Consider the following 13,190-nt stretch of genomic DNA (forward strand, 5'->3'; position numbering starts at 1 on the left):
AGATCTTCTTTTGATTGGTCTGACATCGATATACTCTTAAAGCGGAGTTCCACCCTCAAGTGGAAGTTCTGCTCATTGGAACCCCCCCCCCCCCCCCCCACCAGTACCACAATTGGCACCTTTCAGGGGGAAGGGGGGGTGCAGATACCCACTTCCGGGAATAGCACTTTCTGATTCCCTGACAGAGGATGGTGGCGGGGGCAGCCGAGAGACGAGCGATTGTTCTTCATCTGCTGCCGACGTCGCTGGACCCTGGAACAGGTAAGTGTCTATTTATTAAAAGTCCGCAGCTGCAGTATTTGTAGCTGCTGGCTTTTAATAATTTTTTTTCAGGTGGCGGCCCTCTTTAAGCCAGGTTCACGCCTAAAAGCTTTTTTTTTTCCTTTTAACCCAGCGGGTTGAACGAAAAGAAGGCTGACAGATCGCCATACTAACACACTAGATGTTAATCTGCCGATCTCCCCTGCTGTGCCTTTGTTTTCTAAAAGGTGGTCTGCCCTCTCTCCAGAGCACATTGATCAGCATTCACAGCCATTAATTGTGAGCTCTGATCAGATTCTGGTTTTCCAGCATGTCCCTTTGACAAAAGCCGGTCATTGGAATGGCTTCTGTCGGAATGAGAGCTACACACAGTGACCTAATGTTGCCAGTTCCTGTTGAATAGACTGATACTGGCCGATATTTGGCTCCTGTGTTCCCAGCCTTCATTCTTAGTTCTCTTTAGACTGCCTTACTAGCCAAGCCTATAGGTCTTAACATATAAAAAACTTTTACAGCGCTGCCATAAAATCTCAAACACAAAGTCATATGATTCCTTTCATCCAAGTGAGTTCATAGTCAATTTGAACTCTAATATAGCACAGGAAACGATCAAAGTTGCTTCAAAGGTCCCATCACCACACCGCGTGGGGTCCCAATTCCTATAGGTCTTACAATCGCCAGATGTAAGTTTAAATCACGCCTTGGAATCAACCACTTTGTCCAGCTGGAATCCTCCTCCAAACAGGTATCCACTACACCTTAAGCACAGGGAACCTCTCCACCAGGAGTCAGATATAAGGAACCTCCCCTCGTCAGAAGTACCCAGCAAAGGAAACAATTCGTCTCATAGCGTAACTCTGTAACTAATGAAGCCCTAGATATTTTATTGTAGGATTAGAGTCAGGAGATGACCAACGATGGGCTCGCCTTGTCGGGTTCCCCATGAGGTGTGGTGATGGGATTTTTGAAGCAACTTTGATCATTGTTTCCTGCCCCTATATGAGAGTTCAAATTAACACCTCACTTGGATGAAAGGAATCATATGACTTTGTGTTTGAGATTTTATGGCAGCTCTGCTAAAGCTTTTTCTATTTTGGTAGACAAAGCATATTTTATGGTTTTATGTGAAATTTATTAGCAGCTGCTACTCGTATTACAATTTTTATTTATACATGTGCGCTAAGGGAAATGACGGTGGACACATATTTATGTGACATAATTGCTTTTGTTTAAAATGGCTCCTAAGATATGATATACATGAAATGTTTTCATGCCTTCATAAATTTATCAAGAGTTACAGACTTTAAAAATACTAGCTACAGTACTGGAATTGTTATTTTTTGGTAAGGACCTGTAAACAGAGTTAAACTTGTAAATTGGCCTTCCAAATGAAAGGTGTGGATAGTAGACACCCTGCTAATGCCATCCTCACCCTGGAAGATTCTGTTCAAATACTGGCTTTCCAGAAAGACTCACAGTTGATCGTACAAACACTTAGCATTGCATTGTAAGATGAGGTGGTTTGTATACGTATGCGCACCCATTTTCCATATCTAGGATTTATTTGGGAGGCCCCAAAAGCACATCATGGGGGTGATGGGGCACTATAATTATAACAGTTAGCAGTATCTCTCTGGGATGCCTACTATCTTCAGTATTGCAATACTGTGTTAAAGGTTGACTTTATATGCAAGCGCAGAGCCGAGCATGCTTTAAAACTATAGGTGTTGATTTTCTAAAGTTCGAGAGTGTAAAATCTGGTGCAGCTCTGCATAGAAACCAATCATCTTCCAGGTTTTTTTTTTGGTCAAAGCTTAGTCGAACAAGCTGAAGTTAGAAGCTGATTGAGTACCATACACAGTTTGCACTCTGACTTTTGGCACATGCAAACAAAATATGGAAAGTGACAGAAAATTAAGGCATAGATTTAAAAAAAAGTCTAACAAACATTACTTTTTTCTGTACTTTGATGGCTACAATTACTGTATTTATTGGCATATAACACTCACTTTTTTACCATGAAAATCGGGTGCCAATAGCGTGTGCGTGTTATACGCCAATACTTCAATTTTAGCTGCCTTGGAGGGGACGGGGGGACAAGTGCCGTCAGATTACATACAGTGAGAATCTCCTGTTTACTTGGTGACCTCTGTAATAGGAAGTCCTGTTTCCTGGGCCACCATTGGACCACTGTTCTATCATAGTAGATTCTCACTCTATGTAACCTGTCAGCGCTCATCCCGCCCACATCCCTGTCCCCTTTAGGCTGCAGATGGGCAGCAATCAGGCTGCACTGATGGCAATGGTGAGGCTGCTGCATTGATGGCAATGGTGAGGCAGCTTGACTCAATTTGCATGTATATAAAAAGGAATGATGCTAATACTACTTTGAAAAATTATTGGTTTTCAGAACACAAAATAACATACATTGGTTATGAAAGGTATAAGGGGTGGCCCCTGCAAGGGACACGTTTTCTGACAATCGGGTATACAAAACAGAACTGATAGTATGGGTCATCTCGATGACTATAACATATTGACTCCTGAGGTGATGGTTCAGCATAGGTCTTGGATGTACGTATCAAAACAAGACATCATATTTCAGCAGTATACGACTAGCATTTGGCAAGGTGTATCCGAGATGCCGGGTTTATTTTAGTGTGTCAGCAGCAGTGGCTGGGCCTGCCAGCCACTTGGACCTGATCTTATTATATTTTTGAGGGCAGCCTCTATTAGCATATGTATCCTTATACAGGGGTAAGCTATTGTTGACTAGCTGTTTCCAAGGGGAAAGAGGAGGGGGAGTAGGTTTGCACCAGCTGATGGCTATGGCTTTGTGGGCATAGAATAGAAGTAATCCAACTAGAGTGGGTCCAGCTACTGTGGAAATCAAATTCTCTATCAAGCCCAGCATGCAAATTGACATAGAGGGTTGTAATGGTATAGTGGTGACCTGAGTTATGAAAGTTAACATCTCTTTCCAGTACCCAGCAATGGCTGGGCAAGTCCAGAAAATATGGGCAAAGTCTCTGGGAGTCCCCCCCACAACGGCAGCACCAAAAGGGGGAGTTGGGATTAATTTTTTGTAGTCTGTGTGGGGTAAAATATGCACAGTGGACCATCTTGAACTGGATCAATCGATCTCTTAGACAAGGGAGATATAAGGGAAGTCCCAGATGTCGTTCCAATCGTGGTCAAAGTCTGGGATGTCGTACAACCATTGATTTCTCAGTTGTTCTCTAGAGTAGGAAGAGAGGTCATTATCAAATGAGTGTATAGGTTGCGAGGTGAGCTTCCTGGCACAGTCCGATCTGAGGGGGTCCTCTAGTGCAAATTGGACCATCTGGGGGTGAAGAGTGGGAGAATTGGAGGTAGCGAAGCTAATACTACTTTTGAAAGGTATTGCTTGACTTTTAGATCCGTATAAATTAATATAATTATTGTCTGTTTTTTAGAGTTTTGAGGATTCAGGATGAACTTCTGACACTCAGGCTTGAGTACTCCAACTTGTATAGGAGAGGGAACCTCTTCAACTCCGATCTACAAACTTCCACATCCAAGAACACATCTCACCAGCAAACCCTTAATACTTCAGCACCTTCTTCCACATCATGGTTTCGGAAACCAATGAGCAGAGCAGAACTCCTCACGCTGTCATCTTCTGAAGATGAGGGTAGCCTCAGATTTGTCTATGAGCTTCTTGCATGGGTAGAAGAAATGCAGGTGAGCTAATCAGTCTACGGAGATAATTATTTTCTTGGTTATATTGTTTGACCAACTGAACCAGGATCCATGTGGTATAGAAAGAATATCTGTGATTTCTTTTTCATACATCATGTGACACAGAGTCAGGCTAATATTCATTAGGTCTCTAGGTCCAAAGGTCTTTAGATGGGAAGTGATCCCCTATATAATCCCTCCCACACTAGAAGCACTTTCGTTTTTTACCAGTGTCTGCAAGGTGGATGGCACGGTTTGTTTGAGCTCTCTGAGCTCCAGGTCTCTTGTCCCACAAACGGTTCTTAAATGAATCAAGGGATTGACCAATCAGATCTATTTGACACAGGCTCTATATGCTTAGATAAATGGTACCTCGCAACAAAGACTCAAGATCCTGCAAGGTTTTGCCTGCAATGCGGCCTCCGGTCGCTGGACCCTGCAAAGTGGAATCCTGGACACCACAGCTCTAAGGCTTTCCTGCAGGGGGCTGTACAGGTCCAAGGGAGAGGATCCTAAACATGAAAAGGGTACCCAGTCCTTGAAGATCCTCAAGTGACAGGAACATGCCGGGGAGGGTGAAGATTGGGCTCTTAGTTTCTAAGCTGCCCTGTACCTGGATGGGTAAGTGAAACCCCTTTAGTTATTATTGTGGGTTGTCCCAGTGATTGTAACAATCAATTAAGCTAGCTAGAGGCTGAACACCTGTGTGCGGTGACCAGACAGGGGAGTTTTGGGCTAGCTGTGGGTGTTTGCAAAGTGTACCATTTTTTTTTATTTTTTTTTATTTGTTTTGCTTGTGTCTGGCTGTTTTTTATGCACAGAACGTTCCCGTACATACCCAGCTTATTTAGGCTGTGTAGGCCAAACGTGCGTGCTTCCAGAAGGGGGCTGTGGGACACAGAGCAGGCTTTGAACAGACACTTGCAGCGGTTAATTTTTCCTTACCCGGGTCACGTGAATCACTGAATGTTGCTTGGCAGGCTAAAGTTGCTTAGCAGGATTGTTACATAGGGGCTTGGCGAGCCCTTTTAAAGGGTCTCCCTACTGAGGTGTTTTAATACCACACACAAGTACTCTTTTTGTGGCTGGTAAATGTCTTCAAAAAAGAGGCACGGGACTAACACTACAGGGAAGGGCACGCCTAGTACCCGATGAACCTAGTTGTATCCCTAGTGTTGTATCCCCTGAAAGACCAGAGGCTTTCAGGCAATCTGAGCCGCTGGGCATATCTGATATTGTGCCTACAGTCAACGCTGCTGCTTCACCCTTTATCACCAAGGATGAACTGTCCTCGGCCCTAGCCGGGTTAGAACACAGGATTGTTGACATATTTGCCTCCACCCCGCAGGGTAGTGGGAAGCATGACCTATCTCCTTCCCCTGAGCATCCTAGTCTGCAGCAGGAATGGTTTGAAGATGTGGAAGAGCTTAAAGCTCCGGATTCGGTGGTGGGCCTGGCAGATGAGTCTGCTTCTGAGCAATCCGGACAAGAAAATATCTGCCTCTTAGTCTCAGATGCTTTTGATCCTGACTCTGACCGAATTTGTTCATTCTGCCTTTAAGTTGCCTCTTGCAGCGGTGACTGAGGCCCCCTGATCCTCTTGGGGTACCTGAGGCCTCTTCAGGCTGTACAGGCTTTCCCCCTACACCAACAGTTGGAACAGGCGGTGTTTGCTGATTTGGAACATCCTGATAGGATTTTTGTTCCTCCTAATGCCTCATACACGACCGGTTTTCCCATCAGAATAAACTCTGAAGGTTTTTCTGAAGAGTTCCGCTGAAACTGTCGTGCGTACACAGGATCACACCGAAGTCCAATCGTTAAGAACATGGTGACGGGCCTAGAAAAAGGAAGTTCAATAGCCAGTAGCCAATAACCTCGTACTTGCTTCAGAGAATGTGTCATTTTTGGTCCATTGGAACAGCATACAGATGGTTTTCCCAATAGGAATTGTTTCCTTCGGAAACATTTAAAACATGTTCTATTTCTAGGTCCGTCAGAATAAAAAAAAAAAAAAAAAGTCCAATGAGGCATACACAGAAACAGAATATACAATGAAAAGATTCCGTCTGACATTTTCTGTTGGACATTCCGCTCGTGTGTACACGGCATAAGAGGTTTTCCCTTTTATATCCCATGGATGAAAATTTTGTTAAAAAATGGAGCATGCCAGCAGTAGATGTAGCATTCTCTTCCTCAAACAAGAACTTAACATGTCCAGTGGATAATGCACAGGGCTTGAAAGACCCTGTTGACAATAAACTGGAGTCGTCATTAAAGGCTTCCTTTTCTTTAGCCAGTTCAGCTATTCAGCCAGCTGTTGCAGCAATTGGTATTTGCCAGTCCGTAAAGGATCAGGTCAAATGGCCTAACCAGGAGGATGATCTGCCTGAAAGTACAATGGATATTTTTCGAGAACTGTGTTTTGCTATTGACGCCTTAAAGGATTCATTACAGCAGGTTTCTCATTTTGGCTCTCTCGTTTGTACATATGTGCAGACTTGTGGCTTAAGAACTGGTCAGCCGAGCTTCCTTGTAAAAAGTTATTGGCAGATTTCCCTTTTCATGGGGAATGTTTATTTGGTGATCATTTGTACAAATGTATCCAAAAGATTTCCGGAGGGAAGAGTTCTCTACCTCCTGTGAAGGAAAGCACCAGACATCCCTTGTTTAAAACCTCAGGGACTGCTTTCTCTAATGTCTCAGCGTCAAGGCGATTCTGCCACCAACAGGGCGCTAGGGCCATAAGTAGCCCTGGGTCCAAAATCTTTCTAAACTCAGCACTAAGAATGAGCTCAGGCGTGTTCGCAAACAGCACGTGCAGAGCCCGCCAGGAAGTTGGCACTGCGGAGCCCTAATCACAAGCAGTGAGATATTTCCCGATCTCTGCAGCCATGCATAGGGACAATGTCTCACTGCCTGTGATTAGCACTGTGCAGTGCCGTCTTCCTGGCGGGCTCTGCAAGTGCTGTTTGCACATCTTTGCTTAGCACCAAGACCTCCTTTTGGAGGGAACGCCCCCACACCAACGTGTGGAGGGAAGGCTGCTGCACTTTGCAGACATTTGGAGAGCAATAATTCAGGACGAGTAGGTCACTTCAATTATATCTCTCGGTTACAAGCTGGAGTTGCAAGGGGTTCCCCCTCAGAGGTTTTTAAGATCCAGCATTCCCTCAGATCCTCCAAAAAGAAATGTATTGCTTCAGGCACTACATAATCTAGTGCATCAAGGATTGTTTGTCACGGTTTCAGTATCCAAAAGAGGCACAGGGTTTTACTCAAACCTGTTTATGGTTCAGAAACCAAATGGGGACACAAGGCTCATTTTGGACCTAAGATCCCTGAACCAGTATCTACTGATACAGTCCTTTCGGATGGAATCTGTCCGCTCAGTAGTAGCCTCACTCCAAAGGGAGACTTCCTAGCCTCCATAAAAGACCCGTATTTACACATACCTATCTTTCAGCCTCACCAGAGGTTCCTACATTTTGCATTAGAGGAACGTCATTTTCAGTTTGTGGCTCTACCCTTTGGGCTGGCTACAGCTCCCCGGGTGTTCACAAAGGTCCTAGCACAAGGTCTTTTAAGGGCCTAAGGAATCCTAGTGCTCAGGTATGTGGACGTCTTCCTGCTCAAAGATCACTCATCACAGGGTGTAGAACAGAGCATAATATGCACAGTGCGATATTTGAAAAGCTTAGGCAGGATCATGAATACTGAACAGTCAGCCTTGAAACCAGCTCAAAGTTTAAAGTATTTAGGTCTGATCCTAGATACTGTTCAAGCAAGAGTATTCTTGCCACCTGTAAGTATCTGTGCCTGAAGGTTCAGTTGCGTCAGATAAGGGGCACCAGACAACTCTCCATTCAGCTCTATATGAGTATTCTAGGGAGGATGGTATTCTCCTCCGAGGGAGTGCCCTATGCCCAGTTCCATTGCAGGCCTTTCAACAAGACATCTTGTTGGCCTGGATCAGAAGAGGAAAAGCCTTGGATTATCCAATGTGCTTATCTCTTCAGGCATGCTTAAGCCTAAACTGGTGGTTGCAGGATCAGAACCTAAGAAAGGGAAAATAATTTCTCCCGGTAACTTGGAGAGTACTGACTACAGATGCCAGTCTCTCAGGCTGGGGAGCGACCCTAGAAGGGCTCACAGCTCAGGGTAAATGGTCAGGGACAGAACAGATCCTGCCCATCAATGTACTGGAATTACTGGCACTACATCTGGACCTACGGTACTGAACGGTGGAGCTTCAGGACTGTCCCATCAGGGTTCAGGCCCACAATGCCACTACAGTGGCCTATATAAACCACCAGGGTGATACCAGGAGTCGTTCAGCTCCTAGCCTGGACAGAGGGACATGTGCCGATTCTGTCAGCAGTCCATATCCCATGAGTAGAGAAGGCAGATTATCTCAGCCGCCAGCAGATCTGCCTGGGGGATTGGTCCTTAGACCCAGGGGTGCTCCAGGAAATTTGCCAGGGTTGGGGATGGCCAGAGGTCGACCTATTGGCATCCAGGTTCAACAACAAGCTACAGCAATTTGTGTCCCAGACAAGAGATCCTCTGGCAATCAGAGCAGATGCTCTGATAGCTCCATGGAGCGAGTACTCCCTGGTTTATGCTTTCCCCCTGATCCCTCTCCTTCCACATTTGTTGTGCAGGATTCGGAGAGAGGGTGTTCCAGTCATTCTGGTGGCACCAGCCTGGCCCAGAAGGCCCTGGTTCACAGAGATTGTGAGACTGACAATAGACAGGCCTTGGACGCTTCCACGTCGCCCCAATCTAATGTCTCAAGGTCCTATATTCCACCCCAATTTACAGTCTCTAAATTTGACGGCATGGCTATTGAAGCCAGGGTGTTAAAGGACTGTTGCATTTCGGGACCAGTAGTGTCTACCCCAGTGAATGCTAGAAAAACTGTCACTAGGAAAATTTATCATAAGGTCTGGAAGACTTATATTGCTTGGTGTGAAGCCAGAAAATGGCATCCTCGGAAATACGTGATTGGGAGAATTGTCTCTTTTCTATAGTTAGCTGTGGAAATCAAATTGGCTTTGAGTACTATCAGAGGTCAAGTTTTGGCCCGATCAGTATTCTTCCAATGGCTTTTAGCCTCCCATTCACGGATGCAAACCTTTATACAAGGGGCAACTCTCTTGCTTCTCCCTCCCCTCCCCATTAGGTCACCTATGTGTTCTTGGGACTTGAATGTGGTGCTGTCTGTGTGACAAAAACAACCATTTGAACCTATCAAGGAAATTCCATTAGACTTGCTGTCACGCAAGCTAGCCTTTCCTGATGGCCATCACCTCAGCTAGAAGGGTGTTGGAGTTGGCGGCCCTTTCGTGCAGAGAACCATAATTGATCTTTCACCACGACAGGGTCGTTTTACAACCTGTTCCGTCCTTTTTGCCAAAAGTGGTGTTGGCCTTTCATTTAAATCGGGACATTATTTTGCCGCCTTTTTTCTCTCAGCCTCGTTCGGCGGAAGAGAGACGACTGCATTCATTGGATGTTGTCTGGGCAGTCAAGGTTTATCTGCAGATCAGACCCCTTTTTTGCTTAAAACAAAAGTACTCAAGAAGGGAGGGGCTTCCATGGCTTCCATTGCAAATTGGTTCCGTCAATCATTCAGGCCTACAGTCTAAAACATAAAGCTCCTCCCTTTTAGGGTGGGAGCTCATTCTACCAGGGGTGTAGGAACCTCCTGGGCAGTGTACTGCGGACTGCTGTATAAGTTCTGATGGCTATTGCTTGGCAGGGTGTTTCCCTCCCCTCAAGGCTATTGCTCTGGGACGTCCCAGCAGATAATGAATATTAGCCTGACTCTGTGTCCCATGATATACTCAGAAAAGGATTTTACAGGTAAGTATGATGAAAAAATCCTATTATTCATCTCACTGAATGATACTCAATTTTTCAGTTGAAACTGGAGCGAGCCGAGTGGGGCAGTGATCTTCCCAGTGTGGAGTCACAGCTGGAAATTCAGCGCCAAGTCCATGCAAGTGTGGAGGAGCTGAACTCAAGTCTGCGAGAAGCTAGAAGCTACGAGGTTAGTGTCTCATTGTGAATGAGTAATTACTACTGTAAAGCTGCACAAACTGCTTTAAGGATTTTGCTAAGGACCATATACAAGATAACATAATTTAAAAGGCAAGTTAATGTTTGCACGATTTTCTTTTATATGTGATATTTATTATTCGCTCTCCATTTTATTATTAATTTAGAATGAGTGGCCCAAACGTTCATGTTTCACGGACTTCTGTCTTGACAGGTTAAAATGTCTCCAAATTTTCGCAGTAGTTATAAAGAGACTTTAAGCAAGCTTGAAATGCAGTACTGCAAACTAAGGGTAAGCTTTTGATGTACTGATGTATTGATTGATGTTCACTATATGGGAATGTTGGAATAACACTCTTGGGCACCTCTGGCCACATACAGTACTGCACACCCCAGAGGCTTGAATCCTGCTCGTCTTGCGAGACAACCCCTCGCAATTCGATTAAAAAAAACAGCTTGTATTGCGAAACGCTCGTAAACAAAGTTACTCGCAATCCGAGTTTTTTTTGCACTTCTACCCGCAGGGGCGTGCCGCTTTTGCTGTGACTATTCACAACAAAAGCCGATCTGAAGGTGCTGTTCAATGGATGTTTGCCGGCACCCACCGATTCTCAGGCAGAGACAGAACGGAGATCTGAACAAGGCAGATCTCTGTTCTGACAGGGGGGAAGGTATGGATTTTGTGTCCCTGCAAAATGTTTAACCCCTGCCCAGCCAGTTTCATTAGTACAGTGACTGTACATAGTTTTAGCACTGATCTCTGTATCAGTTCGCGCAAAGTGTCAGTTGTCCACTGCAATATCGCTATATGTTGCTGATCACCACCATTACTAGTATGAAAAAATAAATAAATAAAAAATCTATAAATATATTTAATAGTTTGTAGACGCTATAACGTTTGGATAAACCAATCGATATACGCTTACTGAATTCTTTTATGCCAAAAAACATGTAGCAGATTATACATTGTCCTAAATTTAGGAAGACATTTTTTTAACACTTTTTATTGTATATTTTGTATAGCAGAAATTAAAAAATATTGTTTTTTTTAATTTTTTTTTCTCCTCACCCAAAATTGTTTTATTTTTTGTTTTATAGTGCAAAAAAAAGTGGTGATCAACTACCACCAAATGAAAGCTCTATTTGTGAAAAAAAAAAAAATGACATAAATTTTATTTGGGTACAATGTCTTACAACCACACAATTGTCAGTTAAAATAACGCAGTGCCATATCGCCCCCCAAAAATTGCCTGGTTGTGAAAGGGGGTAAATCGTCCAGTGACATGACACTTTTTTTTTTTGTCATGGCCTAAAGATTGTATAATCACTACTGTTTGTGCTGTAGGAGACCAGTAGTTCCCGTTTACGTCACTTGGAGAGCCTTTATGAGTTTGTGTCTCGAGCGACTGCACAAATTATTTGGCTAAATGAGAAGGAAGAGGAGGAGTTGGCTTATGACTGGAGTGATGGAAATTCTAACATGGAGGCAAAAAAAGAATACTTTGCTGTAAGTTTAACCTGAAACAATACAGATTTTTATGTCGTCAAATTTCTCTTTGCATGATTGAACTGGCATATTCCCTGTTTAATTTTGTGTATTTATCACAGCAAGCCATCTTGTGTGATTTGGGTTTGAGCTTGGCATTGCCTTGAAATTTGAAGGTCTAGGTAGTAAAAACATTATTTTATATTCCCCAGGAACTGACTGAAGAGCTAGAACAGAAGCAGGATGTTATCCAGTCTTTGCAAGAGACAGCTGAACTCTTGTCCCTCGAAAATCATCCAGCAAAACAAACCGTGGAGGTATGTGTAAGCGCTACTTGGCAACAAGAATGTTTGCTTTTTTGTATGGCTTTGTGGCTAAAGCAGAACTAAACTTTATCTGAGCACCACAAACTTAAAATGCTACAGTGCCTTGCAAAAGTATTCATCCCCCTTGGCATTTTTTGTGTTTTGTTGCCTCACAGCTTACAATTAACATGGATTGCTTGTGGATTTGCATAATTTCATGTACAGAACATACCCACAACTTGGACCATGTTTTTTTTTTTTTTTTATTGTGCAGCAAACAACAAATAGGACAAAATAACAGAAAAAGTCAATGTGCATAACTATTCACCCCTCTAAAGTTAATACTTTGTAAAGCTACCTTTTGCGGCTATCTTCGCTCCAAGTGACTTTGGATAAGTCTCTATGAGCTTGCCACATCTTACCAGTGGGATTTTTGCCCGTTCCTCCTGGCAAAACTGCTCCAGCTCCTTCAAGGTGGATGATTTGCGCTTGTGAACAGCAATCTTTAAGTCTGACCACAGATTTTCTATTGGATTGAGGTCTGGGTTTTGCCTAGGCCATTCCCACACATTTACATGTTTCCCCTTAAACCACTGAAGTGTTGCTTTAGCAGTGTGTTTGGGGTCATTGTCATGCTGGCAGGTGAACCTCCTGTCCTAGCCTCAAATCACACACAGAGTGGCACAGGTTTTGCTCAAGAATATCCCTGTATTTAGCACCATCCATCTTTCCCTCAACCCCGACCAGTTTCCCAGTCTGAATATCTCTCTCATCTGGTGTATTCCTATCAAGGACATTAGAATCACTATTTTTTTGTGTTTTATTACATGTAAACCAGAAAGGACAATTCAATTGATGGGTTTAATTAGATTTTTTGTTGTGAGGTTTTTTTTCATGTTTTCACTATGATATTCACTCTCATTTCACATTTTCTAGCACAACTTTATTTTTATATTAGTTTCCCAGTCCAACTGCTGAAAAACATCCCCACAGCATGTTCTTTGGGTGATGTGATGTGTTGGGTTTGTGCCAGACATAGCTTTTTCTTTGATGGCCAAAAAGTTCAATTTTACCAGAGCACCTTCCTCCATACATTTTGGGCGTCTCCCACATGCCTTTTCACAAACTCAAAATGTCTTTTTTTTTTTTTTTTTTTTTAAGTAATGGCTTTCTTCTGACCACTCTGCCATAAAGCCATGCTCTATGGAGCTTATGGCTTATTGTCGTCCTATGTACAGATAATCCAGTCTCTGATGTGGAACTCTGCAGCTCCTCCAGGGTTACCTTAGGTCTCTGTGCTGCCTCTCTCATTAATGCCCTCTTTGCCCGGTCCGTAAGTTTTGGGGTGCAGCCGT

At 43.7% G+C, this 13,190-nt stretch overlaps 1 protein-coding gene across 22 annotated transcripts in view; it reads left to right on the forward strand.

Annotated features, from left to right (window-relative positions):
* MACF1 (microtubule actin crosslinking factor 1) overlaps window positions 1-13,190 on the forward strand; it is a 416,995-nt gene that overhangs the window by 157,875 nt on the left and 245,930 nt on the right. For all 22 annotated transcript variants that reach the window (XM_077482044.1, XM_077482062.1, XM_077482048.1 and 19 more), the window contains 5 exons: window positions 3,717-3,984; window positions 9,908-10,036; window positions 10,259-10,336; window positions 11,390-11,551; window positions 11,743-11,847. In XM_077482044.1, coding sequence (XP_077338170.1) covers window positions 3,717-3,984; window positions 9,908-10,036; window positions 10,259-10,336; window positions 11,390-11,551; window positions 11,743-11,847 — 742 coding nt within the window. The remainder of the gene's footprint in view (window positions 1-3,716; window positions 3,985-9,907; window positions 10,037-10,258; window positions 10,337-11,389; window positions 11,552-11,742; window positions 11,848-13,190) is intronic.

The sequence above is a fragment of the Lithobates pipiens genome, unplaced genomic scaffold (assembly GCF_037356315.1).
Source record: "Lithobates pipiens isolate NorthernLeopardFrog02 unplaced genomic scaffold, aLitPip1_a1.2 Scaffold_16, whole genome shotgun sequence".
NCBI classification, from domain to species: Eukaryota; Metazoa; Chordata; class Amphibia; order Anura; family Ranidae; genus Lithobates; species Lithobates pipiens.